This window comes from Anopheles gambiae, chromosome 2 (assembly GCF_943734735.2).
Source record: "Anopheles gambiae chromosome 2, idAnoGambNW_F1_1, whole genome shotgun sequence".
Classification (NCBI taxonomy): domain Eukaryota; kingdom Metazoa; phylum Arthropoda; class Insecta; order Diptera; family Culicidae; genus Anopheles; species Anopheles gambiae.
The window spans coordinates 82,516,021-82,543,689 of NC_064601.1; the positions used below are offsets into that span (position 1 = coordinate 82,516,021).

The following is a 27,669-nucleotide window of genomic DNA, read 5'->3' on the forward strand; positions in this document are numbered from 1 at the left end:
GGTGGTTGTTGGGTGGCGTGTGTTGTGTGGTGAAGAAAGAATGTTTAAAAAAAATTGAAAGGGAACGCCAGGGTCACCCACACTTGGGAGTGTTTGGAGAGCCGCGATATCGGTGTGGTGGGTGGGGGAGTAGATGGTACGGAGGGAGTGTCTGTTGGGTGCAAATTTTTATATTATTTATGGGTCGACGGTGCACGTTACATACTAAAAATACACATGGCATTGGTTGTTTGTTTCTTCGTGTTTTTTTTTTCAAACTGACCGTTACTTACGTTTCGTTTGAAATTTTCGCCAAATGTCAAACCCCCCCCCACCACAAGCCGTGCGCGAATATCGCTCATTCTATATCGTTTTGCATTAAAGATGCAAACGTGCTGCGTACACGGAACGTAAATGTGTGTGAAGGTGAGAGAGAGAGCGAGAGCGAGAGAGAGGGAGAGCGAGCGACTAAGTTCGAAAACGGCTGCGCACTCTACGATTTACTACGGAGCGAACGTGTTTTTTCGACAAGGACGCACATTGCTGTACATAATGTGCTGGCTGGTTGGGAGAAGAAGAAGGGGATGAAAGCGAGGGATGGAAATTCTCCCACATTTGCTTAGAAACGCTCACGGCATTTTCCGCTCACCAACTCAAATGCAGAGAGAAAGAGAGACATAGACATAACACACCCGGCCTCAGCACCATTTTTCGATCGAAAAAATTCGATAGGCGCTCACGTAAAACTGACAGTATAACTATTTCTTTCATACTCCTGCATGAAGTCGATTCCCATCGAGTTCAGTACTTAGTGTAGGCAAACCATTTTTTTAAATATTTAATAAATGATTTTTTATCACCCAAAATATTGAAAAAGAACCAGAACAATTACCAACTTGCTTTTACATAACGTTTTTCAAAACCATTAACCTTAATTTATGGCATTTTTCTGATATTCGAAAATTTCCGCAGCTCAATGAGTTGCGGATTTTTCGCCATACAAAGCGGAACGATCGAATTTTTGTAGCATAGTTCATTTTGCTCGTGAGTGTCATGGTATACCAGTTTTCAAAAAGACCAGTAAAATGAACACCTTGGCGGCGAAATGAGTGTCAAATGACACCAAATTGACAGCCGGATCGATCGAATTTTTTCGATCGAAAAATTGTGCTGAGGCCGACCGTCTCTAGCAGCAAACGAGCGTGTGCGTTTCCCCGTTTGGAGTGTGGAAGGATTTTCCGGAGTAATATGTCCCAGGAAGCGCTGTGGAAAAGCACCTACACACAGTACAGTGTGTGTTAGTGTGTGTTTTCGGTCAGTCAGTTGTGGATGGCAGATTTTCTCAATCACGCTGCTGGGCGAGTGTGTTTGGTGACGGTGGCTAAACGAACAGCACGAGCTTCCCGCAGAGGTTGTCACCCTTTAAGTTGAAGGGAAAAACAGCCCAGCTGGGGCAGTGGAAAATCACCGTTTTCCATCACTATCACGGCTTGCTGCCTGTGCGTATCCCTTCTGCACTGTAGGGAAAATGGTGAACCGTCAGTTTCCAATCACGTTGTTCCACGTTTTGTGAGAGAAGCAAACGGCATCACTAATTAGGGCATCCCCGTTTGTGTGCGTGTGTGTAGCTGTGTGCCTGTATGTGAGTGGTGGTTGGTGCGTGGAAAACCCGAAGGAAAAAACCGCACCTCATTAGAATGTTGTTAAATTCGTCAAACTACACGAAAACAAAAAAACGGCAAGAGAAATCGAAAACAAACGGCGCCGTTTGCTGATGATGATGGTGCGGTGTGTCGTGTCGCGCCTGTCAATTGTTTTTTTTTTAGTGGCATCCCCGTCGGGTCCATAGTAATTTCATTCATCGTGCGAAGGAGGCACTGGGCAGGGTCAGGTGAAAGGTGTGACGGGAGCAAGCGAAAGAGTGAGAAAGCGCGAGGGAAAAAGTGAAGTGACGCGCTTAATGCGTGTGCGATTGTAGTACGGCTTTCCCTGCCGGGCAAAATCTTCGGTAATTAGTATCGATTACAGGTGCAGTGAAAGTACACACTCCACTTCCCGCCCGGTGAGGAGCAAAATGGGGGTTTGGATGCGATTTCCTTTTAAGAAGAGCAGCCGTCCCTCGACGAGTGTCCCTCGAGTGCTGCGCGCGTGTGATTTTCTGGTCTCTTGCCCTCTCCATTGGGTACTACACGGCAACTGGCACTGCTATTTGTGGTGGAGAAGGGACGGAGGAAGAGGTTACGAGGAGGAGGGGGGGGGGGGGGGTCTGAGGAAGTAGTAGAAACCTTCCCATCATCTCTTCGCCGCCTTCCCGTGCTGTGTAAAACGTATGCAATTCCTTCAAACACACAACTACGCAAACGACATAAGCACATGCGTACAGTCTGTTCCCGAGTTACGCAGTTCTCGACCTACGCGGATTCGGAGATACCCGTTTTTTTTATTTAACACCTTAAATGTCAAATCAGTACAATTTGCTTCAAAAACTGTCCAATGCAGTATAAATTGCATTTTTGTTTAAAAAAAATTATTCTGCCTTAAAGCCAGGAATGGGGCCTTTCCCGATACTAGCTAGCTTTGTTATATGGAGTATGATAGTTGGCGGCTGAAATCATGTAAACACTCCATACAAAATCACACACAAATCTAGCCTGAGATTTTCAGCCTAGATTATTTCAGCCTCAACGCTAGAATTAGATTCGAGTACCTGCTCGAAAAAATGTCAAAACAAGGTCGTGTTTTCATTTACCCCAAGATGCATTAAAGAGATCAGGTGGTGGAATCTAGAATCAAAGAATATGTAGACCAGATGGTCTCATAGCCTGTTTTTTTATAACCAAATTGAAACGTCACTTTTTGACAGGACGTGTGAAAACTTTTGCTCAAACAGGCTTTCTGGTAATTTGACGAATACACAAAATACTCTTACAGGGAATAGTTCAATCACTTAGGGGAATGCTGCCAATCGGCTGGAGAATGATGCAAGCATACTGTGGAATTTTGCAGTCATATAGGGGAGTGTTGCAATCGAATAAGGGAATTTTGCAAGCATACCGTGGAGCTGTCATCAGACTGTGGGTGCCGGTGTAAAAAGCTTCGAATTGATACCGAAGATGTTTTCAAAAAAACATAATTTTGAGTTGTTTTTGTGTGGCACTTAGTTGTCGAACACATGTAGAACTAAATAAATCTTGCCCCGGAAAAAGTCATAATTAAACATGATAAATAAGTAAAACCATCGAAAATGTTTTGAAGTATTTACAGCGCCACCCAACAGTCGAATGACAGCTTCACAGTATGCTTGCAAACTTCACCTAGTCGATTGCAACACTCTCCTATGTGATTGCAAGCTTCCACAGCATGCTTACAACATTCCCCTACCGATTTGCAACATTCCCCTAAATGTTTGAACTATTCCCTTATATGATTTGAAACCCTGTAAAATCTTCTTTCAGAAGCAGAAAGGATGCAAATCAACCTTCTAAATACATACATCTTGGAATAAGCGCACCTGCATATTATACCCACTTTCATATCTGCTCGAAAACTGTTCTACAAAGCAGCTGATAGGCTAAAATTTCAGCCTACCATCTTAAAAGGGAAAAGGGCCCAATATCAGAATAGTCTGCACGAATCGTTTGAAATAAAGTGTATAACAGTACCAAATTTTTATCAAAATTGCCGAGTCATCAAATTTGTTTTAGCTGAAGAAAGTGAAATTCGACTTGCGCGGATATTCAAGTTACGCGGATTTCTTAGGAACGCATAAATCGCGTATCTCGGGAACAGACTGTATATATGTGTGTGTGTGCTTGTGTGTGTGAGTGAGCATCATTCGGGTCACGTTTCAGTACAGTACATACCGCCCAAATGCCCAATGCTCCCGTGCTCCTTGCTCCCCGCACCGGGTTCGTCTCTTGCCCGTGTCGCGCAGTCATCGTCCGGCGAAAAATGGTGGGGAGATGGGGAAGTGTTAAAAATGGGTCACGAAATTAGTGACCCATCAACGGGCACGGGCAGGAGAGGTGCGACACCACCAATTGTAACCGTTTTACTAACACACGTTCCCCCGTCGTTCGTTGTAGTTTTCCTTCTTTTTGTGAATTAGCGGAAAAATTAGCAAATCTGTGAGATTTAAACATCGAAAGCGGAGAAAAAGGGAAAATGTGTACGTGAGAGAAGGCGCTAGTCCTGGTGACCCCCAGGGGGTAGGCGGCCCCCAAGATGCTGCCGCTCAACGCTCGGGCCACAACACGATGACGGCTGATGACGACTGATGACGGGGTAGCGTATGTAATTTGTGGAGAAATTGTGCAAGGCCCCGAATGGTGTAGTTAGTTCGCCGTCGTATGAGTGTGTGTGTGCGTGCGGTGGTGGTTGGAGGAAGGTTCGCGAAAGTCAATTTTGATTTGTTTGAAGCACGCGGGGAGCGGCCACCACAACAGGAGCGATTATTAGCCAACGATAGACACTGCGGGGAGAATCGAATTAGATTTACGTGGTGAGAGAGAGAGAGGTGTGTGTGTTTTCATGTGCGGGGAGAGGGTGTAGGGGTTTTAAACTGAGCAAAGCAAAAGAGCGTTAGCGAGAAACAACGGAAGCAAACATGTTTAGCTGTCTTTGGCAATTATGGGATTGGTAAGCTTGTTTGTGTGCATAAATTGCTTATTAAATTGTGTGTGTGTTTTTGTTGTGGTTGTGCAGTTGGTAATTGTTGTCGAATTTGTTGCGATTTTCCCCCCCTCCAACTCACTCCAATTATTTAACCGTATTGTGTGGCGCTTTTGTTATTTTGTTTATCACCGCGCAAGCAAACGCAAAACAATCTAACGTGTCTTCTTCTTTCCCTCCCCCCTTTGACAGGATTGATCCACCCACGTTCACGACGATGGAGAGCAAAAAGCTGCAGCAGCTGCAGCAGGCCAACTCACACCTGGCGCCGATGCCGCAGATGAAGCCACCGCAGCAGGGCGGTGGCGGCTACCAGCACGGGTACGATTACGGCGCCACCGGACCGGCACCGGGCCGATCGGCCATGTTTCCCGCCCAGTACCAGAGCTACGGCCAGCCGCATCCGTCGGCGTCGTCGCTCCGGTCCCCTTACTCGACCGGCAGCCCCAAATCTTCGCTCAGCACCAACAGCGGCGCACTGTACGGCGCCACGGACGGGGCTGACCTCTCGTCGGCCAGCGGGGCGGCCCAATCCGGGTATCACCTGCACCCGGCGCACCATCAGCAACAACAACAACAGCAAGGTTTGCTGCACGCCCAGCATCAACAGTATCGCAGCAACACGCTCGGGCCCGGCGGCAGCGGTAGCTATGGATACGATCAGCAACAGCAACATCAGCTGTACCGCGTTAGCTCCCCATCGAGCGGTAGTGGTGGAGAGCGGGAGCGGCTGTACCAGACCGCTCCGCTGGTACGGTCTGCTGGCGGTGGCGGCCCGGGTAGCAGTGGCGTCGGCACGCCCCACTCGGTGACCTCGGGCTCGACGGCCCACAACGCACCCATGTCCAAGCTGGAGCTGCAGTTCCAGCAGCTGCAGCGGGAGAAGATCCAGCAGCAGATCAAAACGGCCACGGAAGCGATCGCGCACCAGCAGCAAACGTTCGCACTGCGGCAGCAGCTCAACCCGCCCGTGCCGAACTACCATCTGAAGCAGAACCTGCTCCAGAATCTATCCCAGCATCATCAGCAGCAGATTCAGCAGCAGCAGCAGCACCATCAGCAGCAGCAACAACAGCAGCAGCAACAGTTGCAGGTACACAAACATCCACAATATCCTTCACAAGCGCAGCAGCAGCAACAGCAGAAGCAGTTAGCTCAGCAGCAGAAGCAACAGCAAATGCAAAAACAGCAACAACAGCAAATGCAACACGCAATGAAGCAACAGCAGCAACAGCAGCAACAACAACAACAACGATATGCAGCGAACGGCAGTGGTTCACAGCATCGAAACGCGCCACCATCGAGCTTGAATCTGCAGAACCACTGCCAGCCGGCTGCCAGCGAAACCGACAAGATGATGCGCTCCCACGTCCCATCCTACCAGGGCACGCTGGATTCCGGTGCCGCAGGAGGTGCCGGTGGTGCGTACGGAGAGGAGGGAGAATCGCTGTACCTGCAGCGAGCCGGCTATCAGCAGCATGCGGGGATGGCCAACTCGCCGCCCGGCGGTGCCGGTAGCGAAATTATCATTCAGCAGAACATTCCCGGGCAGGTGGTGAACCAAGCCTGCCAGACGCAGATCAGCTCGATGGTGCTGGCGGGCAGTAGTAACGCAGCCGGGCAGCAGCAGCAGCAGCAGCAGCAGATGAAATCCTCCCCCTCGGACACGCTGTCCAGCCCGTCGCACGATTCGAGCGAGCGGAAGCGCAGCGCGGGAGGCCAGCAGCATACGCTCAAGTCGCCCGTCACGCGGCGACCCGCCAACGCGCCCGTTGCGCTGGCCGGCTGGCTGTACAAGCAGGGCTCGGACGGGCTGAAGGTGTGGCGCCGGCGCTGGTTCGTCCTGTCCGAGTACGTGCTGTACTACTACAAGGGGCAGGAGGAGGAGAAGCTGCTCGGCACGGTGCTGCTGCCGTCGTACAAGGTGTCCGCCTGCTTCCCCGAGGACAAGATCTATCGCAAGTTTGCGTTCAAGTGCGAGCACGCCAACATGCGCACGTTCGTGTTTGCGGCGGAGAGCGGCGAATCGATGAGCCAGTGGGTGAGGGCGCTGACACTGGCCACGATGATGATACAGCCGGCGGGGGCGGAACAGGAGGAAAGTCTCTCCCAGCAGCAGCAGCAGCAGCAGCAGCAGTACAGCAGTGGCAAAGCGGGCGGTACTGGGACGGAGCTGCTGTCGAGTGATTCGAGCGGTGGGCCTCAGTCGCACGGGTCAAACGATACGATGAAACTGATCCAGCAAGCGAGTGGGAATGGCAGTAGCAGCAGCAGTGGTGGTGGTGGTGGAGGTGTGTCTGCACTCAACGATAGCATGTCCATGCCGCAACCGCTGTACGCCAATGCTCCACCGAAGCCGAGACGCGTCAACGATGGCGGCTACTCTTCGCCCAGCCCCGAACATACGATGCTGCACGATCGGTACGATCAAATGGTGCAGCAGCAGCAGATGCTTGCCACCGGAGGACCATTCCCCCCGGGGGCAGTGGGGGGTGGTTCGGGCCCGCCGAACGGGGGCATGGTACTGGGTAGCAGTCGAACACCAGCCGCACTAACGGCCCATGCGATCTACGGCGATCCGAAGCGAATCGAACGCGACCTGTACATTCAGAAGCTGATCGAGCAGCAGCAGCAGCAGCAGCAGAAATTGAACGCTTCCAAGCAGCAACAGCAGCAGCAACAACAACAGCAACAGCAGGGAATGCAGTCCTCTCCCATGCACGGTGGTGGGGTACTGCGTAGCGGTGGTGGTGCCGGAACGAATCCCTTCCTGTACCCCAGCAACGATCGCCGGACGCCGGACACGTACGGGCCGCCCAACTCGGCGATCGATCCCAAGCACATGTCCGACTATGAGGACATCTACAACCTAACGATGCTGTCCAAGTCGCTGCCGGCGAACGCGATGGAAGCGGCGGCGGGAGGAGGGGGTGTGCCAGCCGGCGGGACAACCTACAAACGGCCGTCCAGCCCGCTGCGCTACGAAGGCAATGGAGCGTTTCCGGCGTACATGGGCGCCGCAATCTACAATGCCGGCCAATTTGAGGTGAGTGCTGATGAGAATTACCGTTTATAATTGTGATTAGATTTGAATCGGTCTGGGCTGGCTGGAGACAGACTTGAATGCGTTGTTACAGTGTGTCCAGTGTGTGTGTGTGTGTGTGCTCCAATTGGGATCACGCACCCTGGGTCTGATCGCAGCGATCAATTTCACTGTACTGTTGGCTTTTCCAATGCATTCCAACGACTTTCATGTGAACGAATTAAGTGTAATGACTTGTGGTACAATGTCGTTTGGTACAGTACACGCACATATGGCAGTCAATTTCGGGCAGAAAATTTACAATTTTATTCGTATCTTTTAGACAGTGCCGGATTGCGCCCTGCATTAGATAGCTTGACTCGCATTTCGGGTTTCCAAGAGATCGAAAATCAACGTGATTTCAAAAAGACCGAAGCGCGAATGTGGGTTTCTACCAGGGATTCTTGGTTCACAGTTACTTTTTGGCTGAGTTGGAGCTAAAGAAATACAGGCTGTCCCCGAGATATATGGTTAATAATTTCAAATTTCCGCGTAAGTCGAAACTCGTGATTTCTAGTCAAAATATCACTAATTTTCGTATTGCTAGTAGGGGGTGGTTTTAGCCAACTAATTCATTATTTGACATTATTCTGACTGAATATAACAGTTTTAAACCTTTTGAAATTGTTTTTAACATTCGATCAAAAGGGAAATTATTTAACATTTGACTATTGATGTGTCAAATCAATACAATGTGCTCAAAGTAAACCGCGTTTCTCCGCATCCGCGTGTAAGACGTACGGAGTATCTTGGGGACTACCTGTAACTCACTTTTAAGCTTCAAAATGCTGAATGCTGCAAGTAATTCCCGATTATGGAACATCGAATATAGATGCTCGTCACTATTGGGATGGATCGAAACCTACGATAACCAACTACTTGCACAAAAACCTTTGGCGAAATCTTCACCATGTCCTAAACAAGGACAATATCGCCATATCCAGGTTTATTTGTGGTCGCGCTCTCTCTTTTGTTGGCCTGCTCACGATAGAGCACGTTGTCGTGACATGGCCCGGTCAACAATCATTTTGCAGGATGTTCGGTCCCTGGCTGCAGTCTCCCATCCATGTAGACACCCAATCTCCGACAGGTCTCGCTCCGCCTGATCCAACCATCAAGCTTGCTGTGCTCCCCTGCGCCTTATGCCGAAATGGGGATTGCTGTCGAACACCTTCTTGGTGGGGCATGAGTCCGGCATCCTCATGACATGCCTCAGCCTTTGCTATGCTCGGTTCACCGTACAGCTCAGCAAGCTCGTGGTTCATCCTTCTCCTCCACGCTCCATGCTCGAACACACTGCCAAAGATGGTCCGGAGGATGCGTCGCTCAAACACGTCAGAAAGCGTTTGCATCTTTCACTGGAATGGTCCAAGACTCTTGTCCATAGAGGACCACCGGGCAAATCAATGTATATATATATATCGATATATCGATCGATATATCGATCTAACATTTCTCATCTTCTCGATCTCAACAGTCAATGAAGCCCATAGTATGCACGATTCCCCTGCACAAGGCGTCTTCGGATTTCGCTGCTGATGTCGTTTTCCGAAGTAACGACCGTCCCAAGATAGTAGAACTCCTTCACTACCTAGAGATTGTCGCCGTCAACTAATACACTGCTTCCCAAATGGTCTGAGTCTCCGGCAAGCAGGTACTTCGTCTTCGTCGCATTGATTCTCAATCCAATTCTTGCTGTTTCCCTTTTGAGTCGGGTGTACGCCTCACACACCTTCGCTGTTGTCCTGCCGGTGATGTCGATGTCATCCGCGAAGCAAAGAAATTGGAGAGACAGGTGCCACGGATGTCGTTGTCAAGCCCCGCGCTTCGAATGACACCTTCCAGGGCGATTTTGAAGAGCAGATAGAGAGCACCTTGTCAAGTGATCAAGTTCGATACTCTCACCTTACACTGCACCCCGTTCATGGTGACCTCTAACAGCCGGATCAACTTCCCAGGGAAGTGGTACCGCTGCATGATGTTCCATAGCTCATTCCGGTCTATAGTGTTGTAGGCCGCCTTGAAGTCGATGAACAGGTGGTGCGTAGGGATCTGGCACTTTCGGCACTTCTGGAGCATCTGCCTGAGAGTAAAAATTTGGTCGGCGATAGATTTGTCCCCAACAAATCCATCTTGTTAGCTACCGACGAAATTTGTAGCAAGTGGTCCAAGTCTGCAGAACAGAATCTGAGACAGGATCTTGTAGGCGGAATTGAGGACTGTGATGGCTCGCAAGTTCGAGCAATCGAGCCTGTTACCCTTTTGTAGACTGGGTGAATGGCACCCAGTTTCCACTCTTCCGGCAGTTGTTCTTGTTCCCAGATTATCACGATCAGCTGATGCATTTCGATGGTAAGCCTCTCCGGCCCATCTTGAAGAGCTCGGCCGCCAGTTCGTCGCTGCCCGCAGACTTATTGCTCTTAAGCTGCTTGATGCCGCTGGAAATCTCATCCACAGATGGCAGAAGAATCTCGATGTCTAAATTATTGCTGTAGCTGGTGTTACTGCTCTGCTGCTGCTGTGGTGGTTGCCATGATCTGCCACTTGCGCCAGCATTTCCTGCCTCTACTCCATTCAGGTGTCTTTCGAGGTTGATTGTTATACCAAGAAAAAAAAAATGGAATCAAATTGTATGATTCTTGTTGTTAAGAACTTTATGCTGCGATCGTAATGCAATAACATTCTCGATCTTTTGAATAACATTCGAGTATGACCGCTTTATTGTATAAATTTGTATTAATGTTGTTTTATTGACATTACTATTCTACAGCATCAGTCACCGGGAGCTGCCGGTCAACATCCCCAGCACGCCCAGATGCGTGCACGACCCATTCCACCGAGCATTCCGCGGCCACATTCTGCAGACTTTCTGGACTACGAAGCGCGCCATCCAATGAACCAAGCAGCCGGCGGTGTGACCGATGAGCCAAGCCCTGTCCATCGCACCCCACGGCCCAAATCGAGCCTAGACATCAACCGAACGCCCGATCACTACTACTATTCCGAGGCCAGCTATGCCGAGAAGATGCGCCTGCAAAGCGCTTCCTACCTGCAGCGGACAAACAACCCGGGAGCTGGGGCGTCGCGCAAACAACGATCCGATGATATGCAAGGTAAGGAAGAGCATGCTCGATATGAAATCACATAGCAAATTGAATAAAAAATGCCTGTTTGTATCACTAAATTCCTCCACCACATCAATTTCCACTCTACAGGATTGTTTGTCAGCGGTACGATGCCCCGGGATGGACTGTACCGGAGCGGCAGTGGTAAAATCATGCAGCTGCAAGCATCTGGCCAGCAGGGTGAAGATTATCCGCACGGTGGCTCGCAAAGTATGCCCCGGCCGTCCGCTACCGACCATCGGACCGGTGGCACCGGTCAGGGCCGTCCCACCGTCAGCAGCTTAAAGAAGCAGGGCACCGCCCAGCAGCAGCAGGAACAGTTTGCCCGTTCGGCGAGTGCCCGGTTGCCCCGCAAGGAGGAAGACTCGTCGCTGCGAGACGGCGAACGCAAGCGGGAAGAATCCATGAAGCGACTGCTCGAGTGGAAGCAGCGCATGCTGCAATCGCCGCTGACGAAGAAAATCGCCAGCCAGCACGCGGCAACGATGGCATCGGCCGAATCGCTCAATCGTGGCTCCAATGCAAGCGTTGGTGGTGCCGATCGACGCAACGAGGACATCTACGGTCTGAAGGCAGACGCTGAGGCCCTACTGCGCGGGGACTACTACGCATCGAGCTACGAACGCCAGTCGGTGGGTGATCTGACGGCCCTAAGCTCGGTGACGGCCGCCAGAAAGCATGGGGGCAGTGCGGTCAACATTGCGCAAGCGTCCTCGTCGGCGTTCGGCAGCCAGATGAAGCTGAACGGTGACTACAACAGCTACTCGTCGGACGATGAAGGTAAGGTGTAGTGAAGCTGTGCATCTTGATCCATATCTTGTTATATACTGCACTGAAATGATACTCAATACTGACGTGTACACGTAAATGGTCTAACAAAATGCCCAGCTTGCTGAAGCGCACTAGTTTGTTTCTTCTTCTCCCTTTTTTGATTTTGGCATTCTTCCCTCTTTCTACTTATCTCTGTGTCTCTGACTGTGTGCGCTATTTATATGTTGGAGTTTCATTAATTTAAGCTTTTTAGAGTAATATTTCCGAAATTTTGTTGTTTTTATTTTTGTTTTGTTTTGTTTTTTTTTTTCTCATTTGTTTCTTTTCCTTTGCATTTGTATCTATTGTGCTCTAGTGTTGGAATTCATACATGGGTTTCTATTACACGTTTGCAATTTTGTATGCATGTTTTGTCATTTTTAGGTTAAATATTGTACTAAGAAAAAAAAAATAGATTGTTTAGATCACTTAGATCACTTTACCTAGAGTTGAACGTCCCCAACTCCTCCGGAATAGCTTAGCTGCCCCGTTCTAAAGCGTTCTCAGCGCGTAGAACATAACAAACCACTCCTTCTTATCTGTTTCTTCCTTCTTCCTTCCTTTCTCTCTTCGCCTTCTTTACAATGTTCTGGATTTGCTTAGAAAACTGTGTTTCATCATCTATTATGCGTTGCGTTTTAGTGTGTTTGTTTGTGTGCGTGTGTGTTTCTTTTTGTTTTGGCCTTTAAATTTCGTACTGTTTGTTTTTTGTACTAAGAGAAAAACAAGTCTTCGTCGATTGTAAAAATTTGTTGCACTACTTGTTCCACCGTTTTCCCAGTTTTGCCAAAATGGGAGGGAAAAACACAGACACGCGTGCGTTTTATTGTTTCATATTCACATGTATATATATATAGATTGACTTTTTTCTTGTTGTTTTGTATCATTGTTTTACTTCTGGTTTGGTGTGTTTTCTCTATAAATTCATCTCTTACGCGAGACCTTCCTGCCTGGCAGCGTAAAAATAGCCAAAGAAGAGCCAAGCTCTGGTACACACAATCGAAAGGTATGGAAATATGAGGAAAAGTGTTGTCTCTTTGTTTCGTTATTATCAAAACTGCATATATATATTTATAGTGGGAAGTAAAGCGGATTGATGTTTTTCCTTCTCATCTCGTAACCGAACAACCGAACAAGTGTCTACAGTCTGAAAAGCAAATCCTGAATCACGAGGAACGGTGAACTTATAGCCCTACACATCTTCTCATGTGACAACTCTCGTTTTTTTATTCACCACTGTAATTAGTACTAATCTCATGTTACCTTTCTACACTACACGACCACTAGTTCTAATACTGGCCTGTACTAAGCCCTGTACTAAGTATATGTACAGTGTATCTGAAATGTATGTATCGGTTAGAGCTGCCTATGGCTTAGAAGGTTCATGGCGAGTAACATAAAGACACCGTCAGGTTAAGCTAAAACTCTATCCTGACAACTGGTTAACCTTGGTTTCGGTACACATTGTTATGTATTTCGGTGAGCTTTTCTCTCTGTCCCTTTATCTCTAAACAAAAACAGTACAAAATTGTTAGCCTCTTTAGACAAGTAATGTAGCGCAGCAAGGCCCTAAATGGTCCTTTTTTAAAAAGGGAAACGACAATCCAGGCTTATGGCAGGGAAACGTAAAGTTATGTGCTACTAAAACCACCCCACTGCCCCTCTCACTCAACTCTCAACCCTACCCCCTACCCGACTAAGAGACAGCAAAACCAAAAAAAAGAAGAAAATCTGACAACACTTATCTCATACCATACATTTCTCTGTTGTATGTGTGTATTTTCATGTATTATATTAGATGGAAGAAATTTTACGCCGGCAGGAAGGTCATCCCCACTACTACTACCACCACTCGCTAGTACCGCTTCCGCGCAAGAGGTAGCGGACGAAGCACCACAACCACCACAACCACCACACAATTTAACACCACACACCCCACCCCACTGCCACCAGTTTAGGGAATTTCCACCGGCTGGCAGCAGCACCACTGACAATAACAACAGTACGATGCACGCATTAACGCAATCTTTTTACGCCGACCCGGCCGGCACTGGTGGCGGTGAGGGTAATGCAAGGAGGATGCTCCGCAAGGACGATGGCACGGACCGAAACGGTCCACCGATCGCGCAGGAGGTCGAGCAGGGCCAATCGGCAGGACTGGAGACGATGATTGAGCGACAGGCTGAGGCAGAACAGACTGTTAATGTTGTTGATGATGATGATGATGATGGGGTGTATGAGGATAGTTTAGTGAATCACGCAAGCGTTAGCGCCAGTCCCAACCTCAGCGTGGACGCGAATGTATATGAAAATAGTTTTATCAAAGCGCCAAATGAGCACAAGAGCGTGGAGAGGGATTTAGAGCAATCGAAACAGTTCAGCGATAGGGGCGGGTTACTTCGTCCCGCCACAAATAACCACAGCAGCGATAGCAGTAACCAGCTGCCAAGTGATAAAGGTAGTGGTAGTAGTGTGATAAATGGTAGTGGGAACAGTAACCCGTCGCTTGACGACAACCCGTTGCACATAATGGAAAAGGGAGGTTCGTCGTCTAATCAGCACGATCAGCAATTACAGTCGTACGTTCCAGTTTACAAGCACAGCATAACGTCGCTGGGCATTAAAAGCTTACATTCCGGTTCGGTGAACGTTTCCAGTGGAGCAACTGGTATGGAGGGGTTCAAGGGGGTGTCCACTCCAACTAGGAGCGAGTCTTTGAGAGAAAAGGACTTGACGGAGCACGGCAGTGAAAATTATTCCGACCAAGAAGACATCGAGAAAGGTGCAGACGACGGAGAGGACATCTTTGAGTACACGGACGAAGATCTGGACGAAGCGCTGCAGCAAGCTGAACAGCCGGAGCCGGAACTGTCGTCCAAAGGCAACCCGTCCGCCGCCGAGCTGCTGAGCCGCCGGGCGCTGGACGACGAACTTTCCCTGCAAATAATGGAAGGGCACTATATGCCGATGACGCCGCGCAGGACCGTAATCAGCTCGGCAAGCAGCTGCACAACGCTTTCGCTCATGAACGCGTCCAGCAGCAACACGGCGGTTGGCGGAAAGTTACGACCCTGCGAAAGCCTGACCGCGATGGACATTCTCGACTCGATACAGAAAGGCAACGGAGAGATGCAGATATGCAACGCGTACGACGAAAGCACGTACATCGAGATGACCAAGGGAACGCACGGGAAGAGCGTGTTTGCCACGGCGGACGAGCTGCGGGGAACGACGTACGAGATGATCATGGTGCGTACGGATCCCGCGTCCCGATCGGCTTCGGGGAAGGGGGGGAGTGGCGGCAAGGCCGGTGAGTTTGGGCAGGGGAAAAATGGGCCTCCGCCGCCGCCGCCGCCGGTCGATTCGGAACCACTGTACATGGAGCTGTCGCAACTGCACAGTAACATCAATGCGCTAAAGGACACGAACCGGGCGCTGGCAGACGAAGCTACGCAAAGGGATGCAAAGAAGCAGGACAGTGTGAAGGGCGGGCCTGAGGGGGGCCAAACAAAGATACTAACGGGCGGCGGGACGGAAAGTACGATCGAATTCGGTGGCGAAAAGACGAGCACAGTGGTGCGGATGAAAAACGCAATGACCGGCGGTGGTAATACCGCCGGTAGTGGCGGCGGCGTTGGTGGTAACAAGAAGAAGAAAAAGGATAAAAACTGGCCCGACATCGTGATGCAGTCGAGCAAGCCGGATGACAGTGACAGTGAATCGGACACGGCCGGTGGTGGTGACAAGGTGACGGATGACTGTAAGCGCATCGCCAAAAAGAAGCACGGTGGCAAAGAGAAGAAGCACCTAGCGACAACGCACAGTGCCGAGCTGCAGAGCAAAACGATGGCCCGGTCGCGATTCAGCCTGTCCGACACCTTCCGGCCGGCGTCCTACTATTTGGGGGCCAGTGGCAGTAGCAACAACACTCCGTTCGGTCTTCACGGTGGTGGGGCGGGCGACGGCACGTTTGACAGCTTGCTGGACAGTTCCGACAGTGACATCGTATCTCCGCCTCCGATACCGATCACTTCACTACCGCTTGATGAACCCGATGGTACTGGTGGTGGTGGTGGAGATGAAGAGAGAGTAGGGTTGCTAGGACCGGGCATCGATTTCGCCCGGTACGCCGACCGGGAACGGTTTCGCTCGAGCGAAGCGATCGATCTAATTAGAAACCATCACGCCGCGCAGCAGGAGAAGCGACAGTCGGTGCAAAGCTTGGTCGCGGGTACGTCCAGCGGTGGCCAGTCGTTGGCCGGCTCGATGAACCTTTCGTACGGGATGCGGCGCGAAAGTGGCAGCATCTCTTCCAACCGGTCCAGTTTGCGCAGCAGCTCGCAGGGTCTTTTTACTAGCAGTGGCGCTGCTGGTAAGCCTGGGCGCGATTCACTAGCGGGTAGCGGAGCGGACCGGTATGACGGTGTGTCGCATGCGTCTTCCGAGTATGAGCTGCTGCTGCGGGAAACCGGAGCGAACGGAGGACGAACGACGACGATGGGAGCGAACAGGGATAATAGCGCGTCTGCCCGCAGCTCGATCACGCTGTCCGAAACGAGCGGGTCCATCGAGTGGAGAAGCCGATCGTGCATGGATGTGTCGATGCGGAACAAACGGCGACCGATATCGGGCAGTTCCATCAACTGCCCGATCGAGCTGGCATTGGATGGTTGCGAAATTGCCAGCGCTGAGGTCGATCGCTACTCGCACAGCGTTGGCGGAGGAGGAGGCGGAGGAGCTGAGATGAACAGCAACTCGTCCAACTTTTCGCAGAACGGGCACGACAACAGCATCTACTACGAGAATGTCGACATGCCGGGTCCGCCTCCGCACGGGTCGTCCGAATCGATCGGGCGCACCAGCTCGTCCGGTCCGATTCTCAGCCCGCTGAGGGAGAAAAACCTCTCGCTGCACGATGCCCGCTGCCAGTCGGAGTACCTCGGCACGGTGCTGGAGGGCCACAGTCTGGACGTGGAGAATGCTTCCCTTTCGTCGTCGGCCCTCGATCCGGACCAGCAAAGCTCGTGCACACTGCGCGGTGATTATGAGCGGGCGAATCAGTGCAACAGGACGATTACGCCGATCGAGGAGGGTGGCGTGGCGCAACCACTACACAGCCGCAACAACAGTACACTGTCGTCGGAGGGAGCACCGTACTACTACTCCGATCTGCAGGCAAGGGTAGGATCACGCGAGGACGATCGAGTCGCGCAGCAGCACAGCCGTCAGCTGAGCAGTGAACGATGTGGAGGACCGATGGCGACGATCACCCAACCAGGCGACACGTTGAACAATCAGCGCGATCCGGGCGGGTTGCGCAAACCGACGACGGGTAGCATTTTTCACATCCACAATCCGCTAAACAACACGCTCAAGGCGGCCAACCTGTTGCTGCACGCGTCCGCCACCGAGAAGCACGCGGATATCGATCGGAAAAACATCTACGAATCCGACCGGATCGGGCAGAAGGACGTGAACAAAACGATCGCTGCGTCGCTGGCGGCGGGCGGCAGTAGAGCGGTGGCTGGCAGATCGGGTTCATCGTTATCGATGGCCACCTCGAAGGATGGCAGTGCGGTGAACGTACGGCAGTCGACTGGTTCGTTGGGTGGTGGTTATACAGGTGTCGTCGGTGGAGATGGTGGTGCGTATTCCGCCGGCAATGGTGATCCTGCTGCAGGATGTAGTAGCAGCAGCAGAAGAGACAGTGTGCAGATGCAACAAATGCTTGATACGTCCGGAGGTAACATCTCGTCCGGAGATCAGCTCTGGGAGGAAGACACCCTTTGGCGGGATAACTTGCGCCGCGTGTCGCACATTCATGCCAAATCGATGGACAATCTTGATCATCTCGGTACGATCAGGTCACCATCGTCTGCTGCTCTGCTGGTGAAAACGATCAACCAACAGCAGCAGCAGCAGCAGGAACAGCGGGAAATGCAGGAACAAAGGTTGCGTGACGCACACCAGGACGCTGCCCACGGTGAAGAGACGAACCCCAAACCAATCGTTAAGATCAATCGGAAGGATGTGACGTATGTTAACGAGCATCTAGCACATCTGCCAGTGTCGAAAGCAGTATTCGGCGAACAATCATTATCGGCTGCTGCGGTTGCTAACAAATCCATCTTACGCACTCCCTTAGCAATTGAAGAAGGAGCGGGTGGCAATGGGGACGATGATGATGTGTATGTGCAGCTTGCCAGCAACGTGTCCTCCTCCGGTACGATCGTACGGGACGGTCGGTGGTCCTCGTCCAGCGGGCGTGACTCGGATGCGGTGTACGAGGTGCTGCGCGACGAAATCAACCGCTACGACATCAATCGCGAAACGATACGCCAGTGGGATTTGATGTCTAGCGGGCTGGTCAATAGTAGCAATTCAGCGGGCGGCAGCACTTCCAGATCTGGTGGAAATAACAGCAGTGAAACGTACCACCAAAAACCGTTGTCTGCTGGTAATGGTGGCATCTCTGGCAAACCGAACGCTCAACAGCCTGCCATGGAGGGTGCAGGTGATGCCATAACGTTGCCCAGCGCCGACACTAGATCACTTGCGGCGAAACAATATTACTTAGAGGCGTGTGAAAAACCCCACGACGTTATGTCTGTGAGCAGTCTGAACAGTGGCAAGCACAGTATGGAAGACAGTAAGCGAAAGATGGAAACGTTGAGAGATAAATATAATTTGGACAGTGGCAAACACGTGAACGGTCGAATAGAGGACGGAAGAGGAGTAATGCATTTAGAAGACAGTTTGAATGTTAGAAAAAACCAATAGGAAAAATGAGGAATTAATCGGATAGCTGAAACAAAAGCCAAAATCGTGTAAATAGTGTTAAACCTAACAAGCGAATATGCTGCACACTTTTTCACACTCGATTACAATAACAATTTTTGTATTATTGTACGCATAAAATATTGGATGCAAGATATTGTTAATTCTACCATGTACAGTATATTTTTCATATTAGATGTAATTACATTCCAATAGGAATTGTGCGGTTGCGGTAATGTGCGAGAACCTCCGTTTACAAGGTGACACATGAAATTGAATAAGATAAGTTGGATAATAGCGCATTTATATTTTCCCTCGGTTATTATTGATGTAAAGTCTGTGCAGACACATATTGCAAATATTGTAAATATATATACATGTAAAAACAATGGAACAGCGTGAGCTTAAAATGTTTGTGTAAAAAAACACAGATCATTTACGTTTTGTACAGGACATGAAGTAACAAGGTATGATGAACCATTGAAACCCTATGCGAGTGCTCTATTAAAAATGAGATGATTTAACGCACACTATAATTAATTGCCCAAGGAGCAAAAAGTGTATTAACGTTTTCAACTTCTTTATTCCACTTTTTGCACTTTCCCCCCCTTTTTTTCGCACCCCTTCTTTTTTCTCCAGCCTCGATATCGGTGCGGAATGTGTTCAACCTTCCGAAGGTCGCGCTAACGGTCAAGCCGGACCCATCCGATCCCGCCTACCTGCAGGCAGTGGCAAAGGGAGCGGGAACGCCCGGAAGCAGCTACTACGAGGGCATGATGATGGGCGCTGCTGCCGCTGACTATTACGCCAGCGACAAGTACATTCGGCCCGACATAAGCTTCGAGTCGACGCACGACCTGTACACCCAGGCCCAGCTGCAGCGTGCCCAGGAGCTGAACCTTCAGCAGCACTATCAGCTACAAAACATCGACCGAAGCTTGGCAACGATGCAGGACCAGCAGCAGCTGCCGCAGGACGCTTCCCCGCAATCGCCCATGGCAGGTAGGCCCGATGGGCCGGCGCACTGGTCGGCGACCCCTACTACGGCAGGTGGTGCTACTGGCAACGAGCCGGGCGGATATATGAACGGTCGTATGAACAGGGATGCCTCGAGTGAACGATTGGATGCGAAGGTAAGATTGGGAAGGAAGATAACTAGCGAGGTGTGGTACAGGATGAAGTGGTCGGAAGGTTTACAAAGAAGTATGTTTGTGTGTGTTGACAGCATGATCGTTGCTAACTCCAATCGTTACTTCCGTAAACGATATCTGTGATCTTTAAAGATGTTTTTTTGTTTATGATACTTTCAAGCAAATGTGAAACTAGATCGTTAAGAGATGTGTTTTAGGCTTATTAGCAAAATCGTTTAAACATACTCTTCGTACCTTTTTAAAAAAACTTTCGCAGCCCTTGGATGTGTCTGCTGGTGATCTTCTGAACCGGACGCACGAAGAGTTGATACTGCTGTTGATTCAGTTGCGACGACAGAACAGTCAAACAGCGCGATCGATCGAACAGTGCTGCACGAACATTCATGAATTACAGGTTTATTATTTTTGTGTTTTAATTTTTATATGTTATTAACTTTCGGTGGCTTTGTGGATGGAATTTTGACGATTGGTTGGGTTTAATTAGCACAATAAGAATACGTTTTGCACATAATACTAACAAAATACGCAATATTAACATTTTTCCTATTTTTAACATTGAATTTTGCGAATTAAATTCATTTTTAAACTTTTTTTGGTGACTAACATTTAAGTGAAAGCTTAAGTGCTTTTTGGTACTGGAAAGATAAAATAATGCGACCAAAAGAACATTGCCGTGACAAAAAGCAACACCTAACATCAAGCATTAGAAATTTGTTCTTCCATTCATTAACTGATTATCTTAACCAACTTTAGAACCTTATCCGCACCGCTGAGGGAAACCGGAAGGCGGACAGTTTAGCCCGCCTGGATGCGCTCAAGCAACAGCTAACGGAGCTGGAAAAGCAGTACGAAAAGGAGAAACCCTTGATCAATCTGGTCGACAACATGGTCAAGCTGGGCAGTCTGTACCGTGGTCCGGTCGGTGGCAAGAAACAACTCCAATCGCCCGAATCGGCCACGCTCGATCGCTTGGAATTCAATCAGCGCATGCAGGAGCGCCGTTTGCTGCAGGAAGAGCAGCGTCAGTGGGATCGTACCAGCCCGAACCACGTGGAGCTACAGGTGAGCACGATGATAATCAAATCTCTTAAGTAAACGAATTTCTAACCCATTTTCTTTTGTGCAGTCGAAGGTGCAGCAGCTATACCAGATCGATAAACTAATGCAGGAAGAATCCGGCACACTGCAAGCGCTGCAGCGTGATAAGGAAAATTTGGAAAAAGCGCTCGCGACACTGAAGACGCACGTTTTGAATCGGGAAGGTGGAAACATGCCGATGGCGATGGATACCGCCCGGCAGCAGCAGCATACGCTGGAGCGTGAGCTGACAAGGGTGCATCAGTTGCTGGCAGCTAATTCGAAGGTGAATTAAACTGAAAACGAAAAAAAGAGTGTTTAAAAATATTAATTTATCTCCTCTTTTCGGCATGCTTTTAGAAACTGGAGAAGACAGTCTCAACGAACGCTCGGCTGGAGCAGGAGCTGCTGGTACTGCGTCAGAAGCTGCAAGCTTCCCGTGAGCATCGTTCGATGCATTCGGTGTTTGATTCAGCCTCACCGATGGATAACCAGTACATGCCCGGTTCGGTGACCGCAGTGCTCGAGTCGGAGCTGAAGCGCGCGAAATTGCTGGTCGGTGACATGCAACGCCAGCGCCAGGAGCTCGGTCAAGCCGTGCGTCAGCTGACCTCTTACAGCGATAATCACGAGGCGCAAATGATGGATCGCCTGCAGGCCGATGAGCAACAGCACATGGCGCATTCGCAGGAACAACAGCGCGACCAGCAGCAGCAGCAGCAACAATCGGCTAGCGCAAAGCACAAGCGTAGCTATTCTTCGTCCTGGGTAGAGACGGATCTCGATTCGTTGGCGGGCAAAGAATCATCCGTCTCGTCCGCCAGCAACCATCGCGCCCTGTCGTCCTCAGCATCGAGCGTGCTGACGATCGATGACGAAATGCAAAGCCTGTTCCTTCCGAGCAGCCGCGCTAAGGAGCCCATCGAAGGTGCGGAATCGTTGGACGATCTGTACTCGGCCGGGGGACCTTTGTACAACTACGGTGCCGGCGGTATGCTGAATCCAGCCGATAAGCAGGAAATTAAAACGGTTCGCATCGTGAAGCGCGAATCCGAGCGACGGATGCGGGACAAGGAAAAGAACGATCGCAATCTGGCCCTCAGCCTCGATCAGGTGCTGGAAGAGGAGGCACAGCTGATGGAAGATTACCAGCGCTCCAAGTCGCTGCCCAGAGGGTACGAAACACATGAGCTGTTTGTGCAGGGCCACGAGTCGGGCAGTGATGGTGTTGCCGGCTCGCTCGACGGAAACAAGCTGATGAGCGATTATTACAGCAGCGTCGTCGCTTCGACGAACGGGAACAGCTACCCTGTTTCGCTGATCGATCGCCAGGCCGATCTTTACACGGGTAACTTTGACGGTGGGTTGCAATCGAAGTACCTCAGCAACGATGGCAGTCGAGTGTCGGGCGTTGGGAGCGTTTCGTCGTACCAGTCTAGCTATCTCGGCAGCGTCGGAAGCACCGGCAGCACGACCGGAATGTCCACCAGCTCGCTGAGCGGGCTGAAACGCAAGACGGAATCGATACAAAGCCTCACGCATGCCGATGCGGAGCTGGATCCCGTGTTCCAGAGTGAGGCGGCGAAGCAGATCATCAACGAAATGGCAACGGGCGGGAACATGACCGTTGGCGAGAATAGCGGTGACTCGTCGGGAAGTGGCGAGACCAAAGCGACCTCGAGCATGAAAGACGACCAGCAGTACCAGCAGCAGCAACGCCAGCAAGCTCAGCAAAACCGACAGCGCCGAGCCGTTCCGAAGGATAAGCGTCGGCATCACACGGCGCCCCATCACGTCAATGCAAAGTCCATCGAGTTGATGCACAGCGAAAATGATATGAACAAAAATGTACGTGTGTTATAACATCATTTTTTGGCAAGGGTAGGTGTTGAAATTCAATGCAATAATTCTCATCCTTTTCAGAATGTCAACTGGAGAGCGCGTGATGACGTCGACCTTGAGGTCACGATACGGCCCCGCTCGAACGCACCGGACGTGGTACGGTCCGCCCTTGGGCCACGGGAAAAAATCTCCGAACACACCATCGATAAGCTGCTGGCCGCACCGAGCAAGATCCTCATCCCCGAACGCTACGTACCTGAGCAGACGCCGGAACTGTCGCCGGAGGAGAAGCGGCGCCGGCAGGAGAAGGTGGAAGCGATCAAGAAAATGCTCTCCGACACCCCGATTGGCGGCGGTGCCGGTGGTAGTAATGTAAGTCGATCGATACTAACGCTACGTTACAGACAGAGAATGTTAATGCATTTATGCACTCAACAGGAGGCCGGTGGACTGAATCCAGTGCCGAACGCGGAAAAGAAACAGCGTGAACATCTCATCCAGCTCAATCAAATCCTCGCTCAGCAGGTGATGCAAATGAGCAAAATTGTCGCAGGTAAGAAGCGGTGCATTTTGTGTTAGTAATGCCTTCGTGCCTGGTTCAAATTTGAAACCTTTGGAAATGAAATTTGATCCAGTTTTGGAAAGAGTAAATTAGATTAGTTATAATCAGCTTTTGAATCAGTGTTTGTTGTGTTGTGTTGAAATTGGGATACGAAATTTAAATTGTTTGTTGTGTTTGTTATGTATGGTTCAAGTAATTATTGATGCACTATGTTTGAGCGCACAGCTTGTTAACCACCATCAATAGAACTTTTATATCAAACTGTTAAATACTGTTAAAACTGTTAAAAACATAAATATTTCGTTTCATACATTTTTGTTATATATTTCATACATTTGTTTCACGTACACAACTGAGATGATCACAGGTGAGACTCGAGCAGTTGGTGGATCAATCACTTGTTTGGTGACATTTTGTTTAGCACTCAACTCTGGGTCACTTACATGGTCACGACATTTTCGGTTGGTGATAATCACGACATTTTCTGTCAGTAATCATCACGACATTCTTGAAATATACTTGGCGTGTGGTACCGCATATCTCCCATGACTATCGTGATGATCACCGATGCACAATGTCGCGACCAAGTGGCTAACCAAGAGGTGGTCGCTCAAACTGTTATGAAGCATGTGATGGTCGCACCAACTGTTTGAGTCTCACCTCTGATCATCACAGTAGACATGACGCAGACATGATTTTGTTTGAGAGCGAATGTGTCATGACTATGCCAGTGACATTTTGCAGAACTGATCACAGTAAAAAAAGTCATGACATAGTGATTGATTGAGCGATGGTCGCAAAAATGTCATACCAATCGTTTTGAGTATCACCTCTAATCATCACAATTGAGTACGTGTCGCTGACATGGATTTGTTGACATTGTTATAGTTTTAATGTATTGATTAGTTTTTTTTCTCTTTAAAATTGCCACATTGCATGATAGACTTATATATATATATTTCTTTACGTATGCACTTTTTGATTACATATTTTTTGTTTTATATTATAAATTTATGTCTCAAGTATATTATGCCATTACTTTACTATATTTTTTATAGATTTTTTGAATATCTCCATAAACCATTTCTTATTTTTTTTAGTAATTTAGCTATTATTTTCTTCTTTTTCCTAATTACTTTTTGTTTGTTTACATAATTTTAATTTACCAAGTACGGGTTTTAATTCACTTGATTTTCTTTTTTTGTTTTCAACATTTTTTTTTATATTTTTGCATCAGGAAACCCAAACCATCATTCAGCCACTAATAATGCACAGAAGTAGAGTAGAGGATGCGCTTGTCTTGCCATTTTGTGTTGAATGAAGCAGCAGCAGCAGCAACAGCAGCGGCAGCAGTAGTGTTTGCGTTTGTTTGTGTTTGTTGTGTTATGTTTGCCTGTTGAAATGACCGCACGTGCAGCACGTGAACACCAAAAATTGCTATCGATGTGTGTGCACGTTAACGCCACCGTACCGGGAACGAATCTGTTCTGTAGCGTTCGGAAAAGTCAACACCACCCCCTTCTTCACCGCATTCATTTTGCCATACACAAAACTTCTATTACGCCATCTTAATACACACTCTGTCTATCTTTGCGCCGCCACCCTTCATAACAACTTGATCCAACACTTTTAATTTATTTCCTGCGACAAAACCATCATCACATTTGCGTTTGTGTTCGACTCAAACTCTAACACCACACCACCACCCAAATCACGCAGAGGATAAACCGGCGAGCTATGATGGTGCACGCGATAAGCGCAAAGGTTTGTATTACGGTATTATACAATTTAATGACAGAAACTGCGTAAAGTATTGAACTGAATACGTAGCAGAGGAAAGTTTTCATTCTTGCTGTGTGCAAGCAAAAGCAAAGCAAAAGTTCGTAATCTGCAGTACATGATTTTTAAGATTTTTTAAAATTAATGGTACTAATTCGCATAAATTATGTACAAGATCTGGAGAAAAATTGATGGAAAATTATATTGAAAAGAAATACTTAAAACAGATTCAAACTCATTTCTCGTTAACACAATTGTGTCTTACACGCTCATATCATTCATATATCGATCCGCATATTATCAATATATGCATTAAAAAAACTGTCCTTTCAAAAGCCTAAAGTGCATGTCTCGTTTGCTTCAATTTTAATGAAACCAATGACTGTGTTTCGTGCATGTGTTTGGTTGATCGCATTAACATGTATGCTTTGTTGTTTTTTTTTTCGAACGATTTATACTAATTATCCCTTCTTCATCCTTTGTCTACCTTATTTTCTGATATTTATTTTGCACCATATTGAACCACGAAACACCACAGAAGACTCGTCGGCCGTACTGCCCTCCAAGATAAAACGCAAATGCAACGCACAGTTTAGTACTGCGGCAAACGCATCGGGAAGCAGCAAACCGAACGACGACCGAGATCACTATGAATCGGACCTGGAAGACTACGACACGGACTCGCCGGCGGAACCACTTCCGCTGTATCAGCAGCGTGAAAACTATTTCACCTAAATGTAGAGAGTGTCGGCGCTCGTTGACTTCCGTCCCCGTGTCTTGTCGTGTGGCATTGTAAAGAATGGTTTAGAAATTGCATTCAGGCTGACCTAGTAGAAAGCCTCCAAAACGTGAAATGCGAAAAACGAAGAAAAAATCAATTGTGACACTGACTATCTTACTGTGCACATGTTGCACCAACGATGTGCATTCGTGCATTGCTGCAAGAATTGCATTACTTTAGGTAGGACTAATCTAATATCCCATATCTCCACATACTATGGAAATTAACTGCCATTGATTTGAAAACACACGCAACTCAATCGATCTATTCTGAGAAGCTATTCTTATAAGATTTTTTGTTCCTTATTGAAGGCGCATTAATATGTGTCTTTGACCCGCCAATTAACGCGCGATTGCAATATTAAAAGCATCGATGTTGAATGGCATTCCAGTGCAAAACATAATTTTACAAGTCAGTACGGGCCTTAGTTAATAGTTCAGAGATCGATAAAATATCGCCCACAGGTAATATAAAAGTAACATAGCCACATGAATATCGTTGAGCTTTCACAGGTTTCCTATCCGAGCAGGAGAAAACTAAGACTTCTGCGTAGTGCGGCACAGTTTTCGATGTCGGATTTAGTTTAGTAGTTATTTTGGAAACGATTTCTTTATAATACAAAGCATGAGACCACTTGTTTCACAGTGATCTACCCCAAGCAAATCATGTGCATACTCCACTGCCAGGGCCAGGATTAAAGAAGACAAGCTTTGGTGTGGTCGTGTTTTGGAGGGCGTGGGCTACATCAATGACATACGTCTAATTTTAAAATCAAGTTACTCTTTCAGCAGCGCAACCGTTACTTGAACAGACTGCGGCTTTTTTATCCATCTTTTAATTTAGTTGTTCAACTATTCTTGCATATGTAGAACTCATTCTTCTCACTAGTGACGATGTCAACGAACGGACGATTTATATGTCGGCTGTAGGGAGGTTTTAGTACGATTAAGTCTCGATATTACACGAACAGATAAGACAGCCGTAACAAATATAGTGGATGGGAGCTATACAAGAACTGTTGTTGTACATATAAAAGTTAGACCTATTTAATGCGAATATTTAAATAAGACTAAATATAATATATACCTTGTATCCAACGCAGCAAGTCGCGTCCTACACCACCTACAGAGCTTTTTTGGTCGGTACTGCTGCTACTGCTGCTAGCCACATTTAAGAGCCCGCCACATAAAGTAGCATAAAACAGGGCACTAAATCCTATGCATTAATGATCAATAGTATAGCATGCATTACCGCACTTATCCACATCCATATCCATATCAACCAACCATCGAAGAATGGGTCGACGTGCGTGTCAGAAGCTTTGAAGCTTTGCCACATGTCGGTGCGTCGAATCAAACTGCACACTCATCATATCATACACGCAATCATATGCGAAGAAATCATCGATCGAGCGGGTTTTTTGAGGACCATGCGGAAGGTCTCTCACCACACAATTGCTCAATAAAATTACTAGTAAAAAAAAAAACAAGACAAGATGTGACACCAAGCGCGCGCGGTCAATTACGAGATGCACTTTGTTGCATCGTGCTTGCTCTGTTTGTGTTGGTGACAAGCAAACCGTTACCTACCGCAAGAATATGTATTATGCAAATGCTAATGAAGTTAAACGCTGCAACAGAACGAAATGTACCCAACTACACAATCCCATTTTCGACGGAACTGAAAGCTGCACAACTCCCTCCTTACTAAGACGTCAGCTACAAGGGTCGTAAATTACATACTTTTCAAGTTCAACTAAGGGTGCAAGACAAAACCGAAACAATAACTATTAACTACAATCTGTCTGTGAACTTACAGAATGGAGCTTTTGACAGTTAATATGACTATTATTCCAAATTATAAAGCAAACAATGCTATAGTAGATGTTATAGTTCTCGAACATACAAGTATACTATCGCACTCGTAAGCATGCACATTTCACGATGTTACTGGGGACAAACAAAGAAGCTAAGGAGTGCATTTGGACAACAGTCATCAACCAACATCACAAAACCGGTTCGCTGTGGTGCCCA

At 48.4% G+C, this 27,669-nt stretch overlaps 1 protein-coding gene across 11 annotated transcripts; it reads left to right on the forward strand.

Moving 5' to 3' along the window:
* The first annotated feature begins 1,186 nt into the window (after nt 1–1,186).
* On the forward strand, nt 1,187–27,125 carry LOC5667264 (uncharacterized). 11 transcript variants are annotated; one of them, XR_009765616.1, is made up of 14 exons: nt 1,333–1,517; nt 4,065–4,617; nt 4,843–7,696; nt 10,503–10,845; nt 10,948–11,637; nt 19,084–19,577; nt 19,852–19,989; nt 20,349–20,657; nt 20,722–20,958; nt 21,033–22,520; nt 22,596–22,886; nt 22,953–23,067; nt 24,314–24,840; nt 25,394–25,498. XR_009765616.1 is itself a non-coding variant. In XM_061652816.1 (14 exons), exons 2-14 carry the CDS (start codon nt 4,586–4,588, stop codon nt 25,588–25,590), a joined length of 7,233 nt encoding a protein of 2,410 aa, XP_061508800.1. In that variant the 5' UTR covers nt 1,333–1,517; nt 4,065–4,585; the 3' UTR covers nt 25,591–27,125. The 11 variants fall into 11 exon arrangements, 10 of the variants coding, with proteins under 10 accessions (XP_061508799.1, XP_061508798.1, XP_061508793.1 ...); XM_061652816.1 differs by having other exon boundaries at nt 24,796–24,840; nt 25,394–27,125; XM_061652817.1 differs by lacking the exon at nt 24,314–24,840 and having other exon boundaries at nt 25,394–27,125.
* The last annotated feature ends 544 nt before the right edge of the window (nt 27,126–27,669 follow it).

What these genes read in the sequence shown, in the direction of transcription:
- LOC5667264 (XM_061652815.1), top strand. Translation starts at nt 4,586, where the DNA reads ATGTTTAGCTGTCTTTGGCAATTATGGGATTG. An exon ending in CTTTGGCAATTATGGGATTG is followed by an intron (nt 4,618 to 4,842) that starts GTAAGCTTGTTT and finishes CCCCTTTGACAG; the next exon opens with GATTGATCCACCCACGTTCA. An exon ending in ACAATGCCGGCCAATTTGAG is followed by an intron (nt 7,697 to 10,502) that starts GTGAGTGCTGAT and finishes ACTATTCTACAG; the next exon opens with CATCAGTCACCGGGAGCTGC.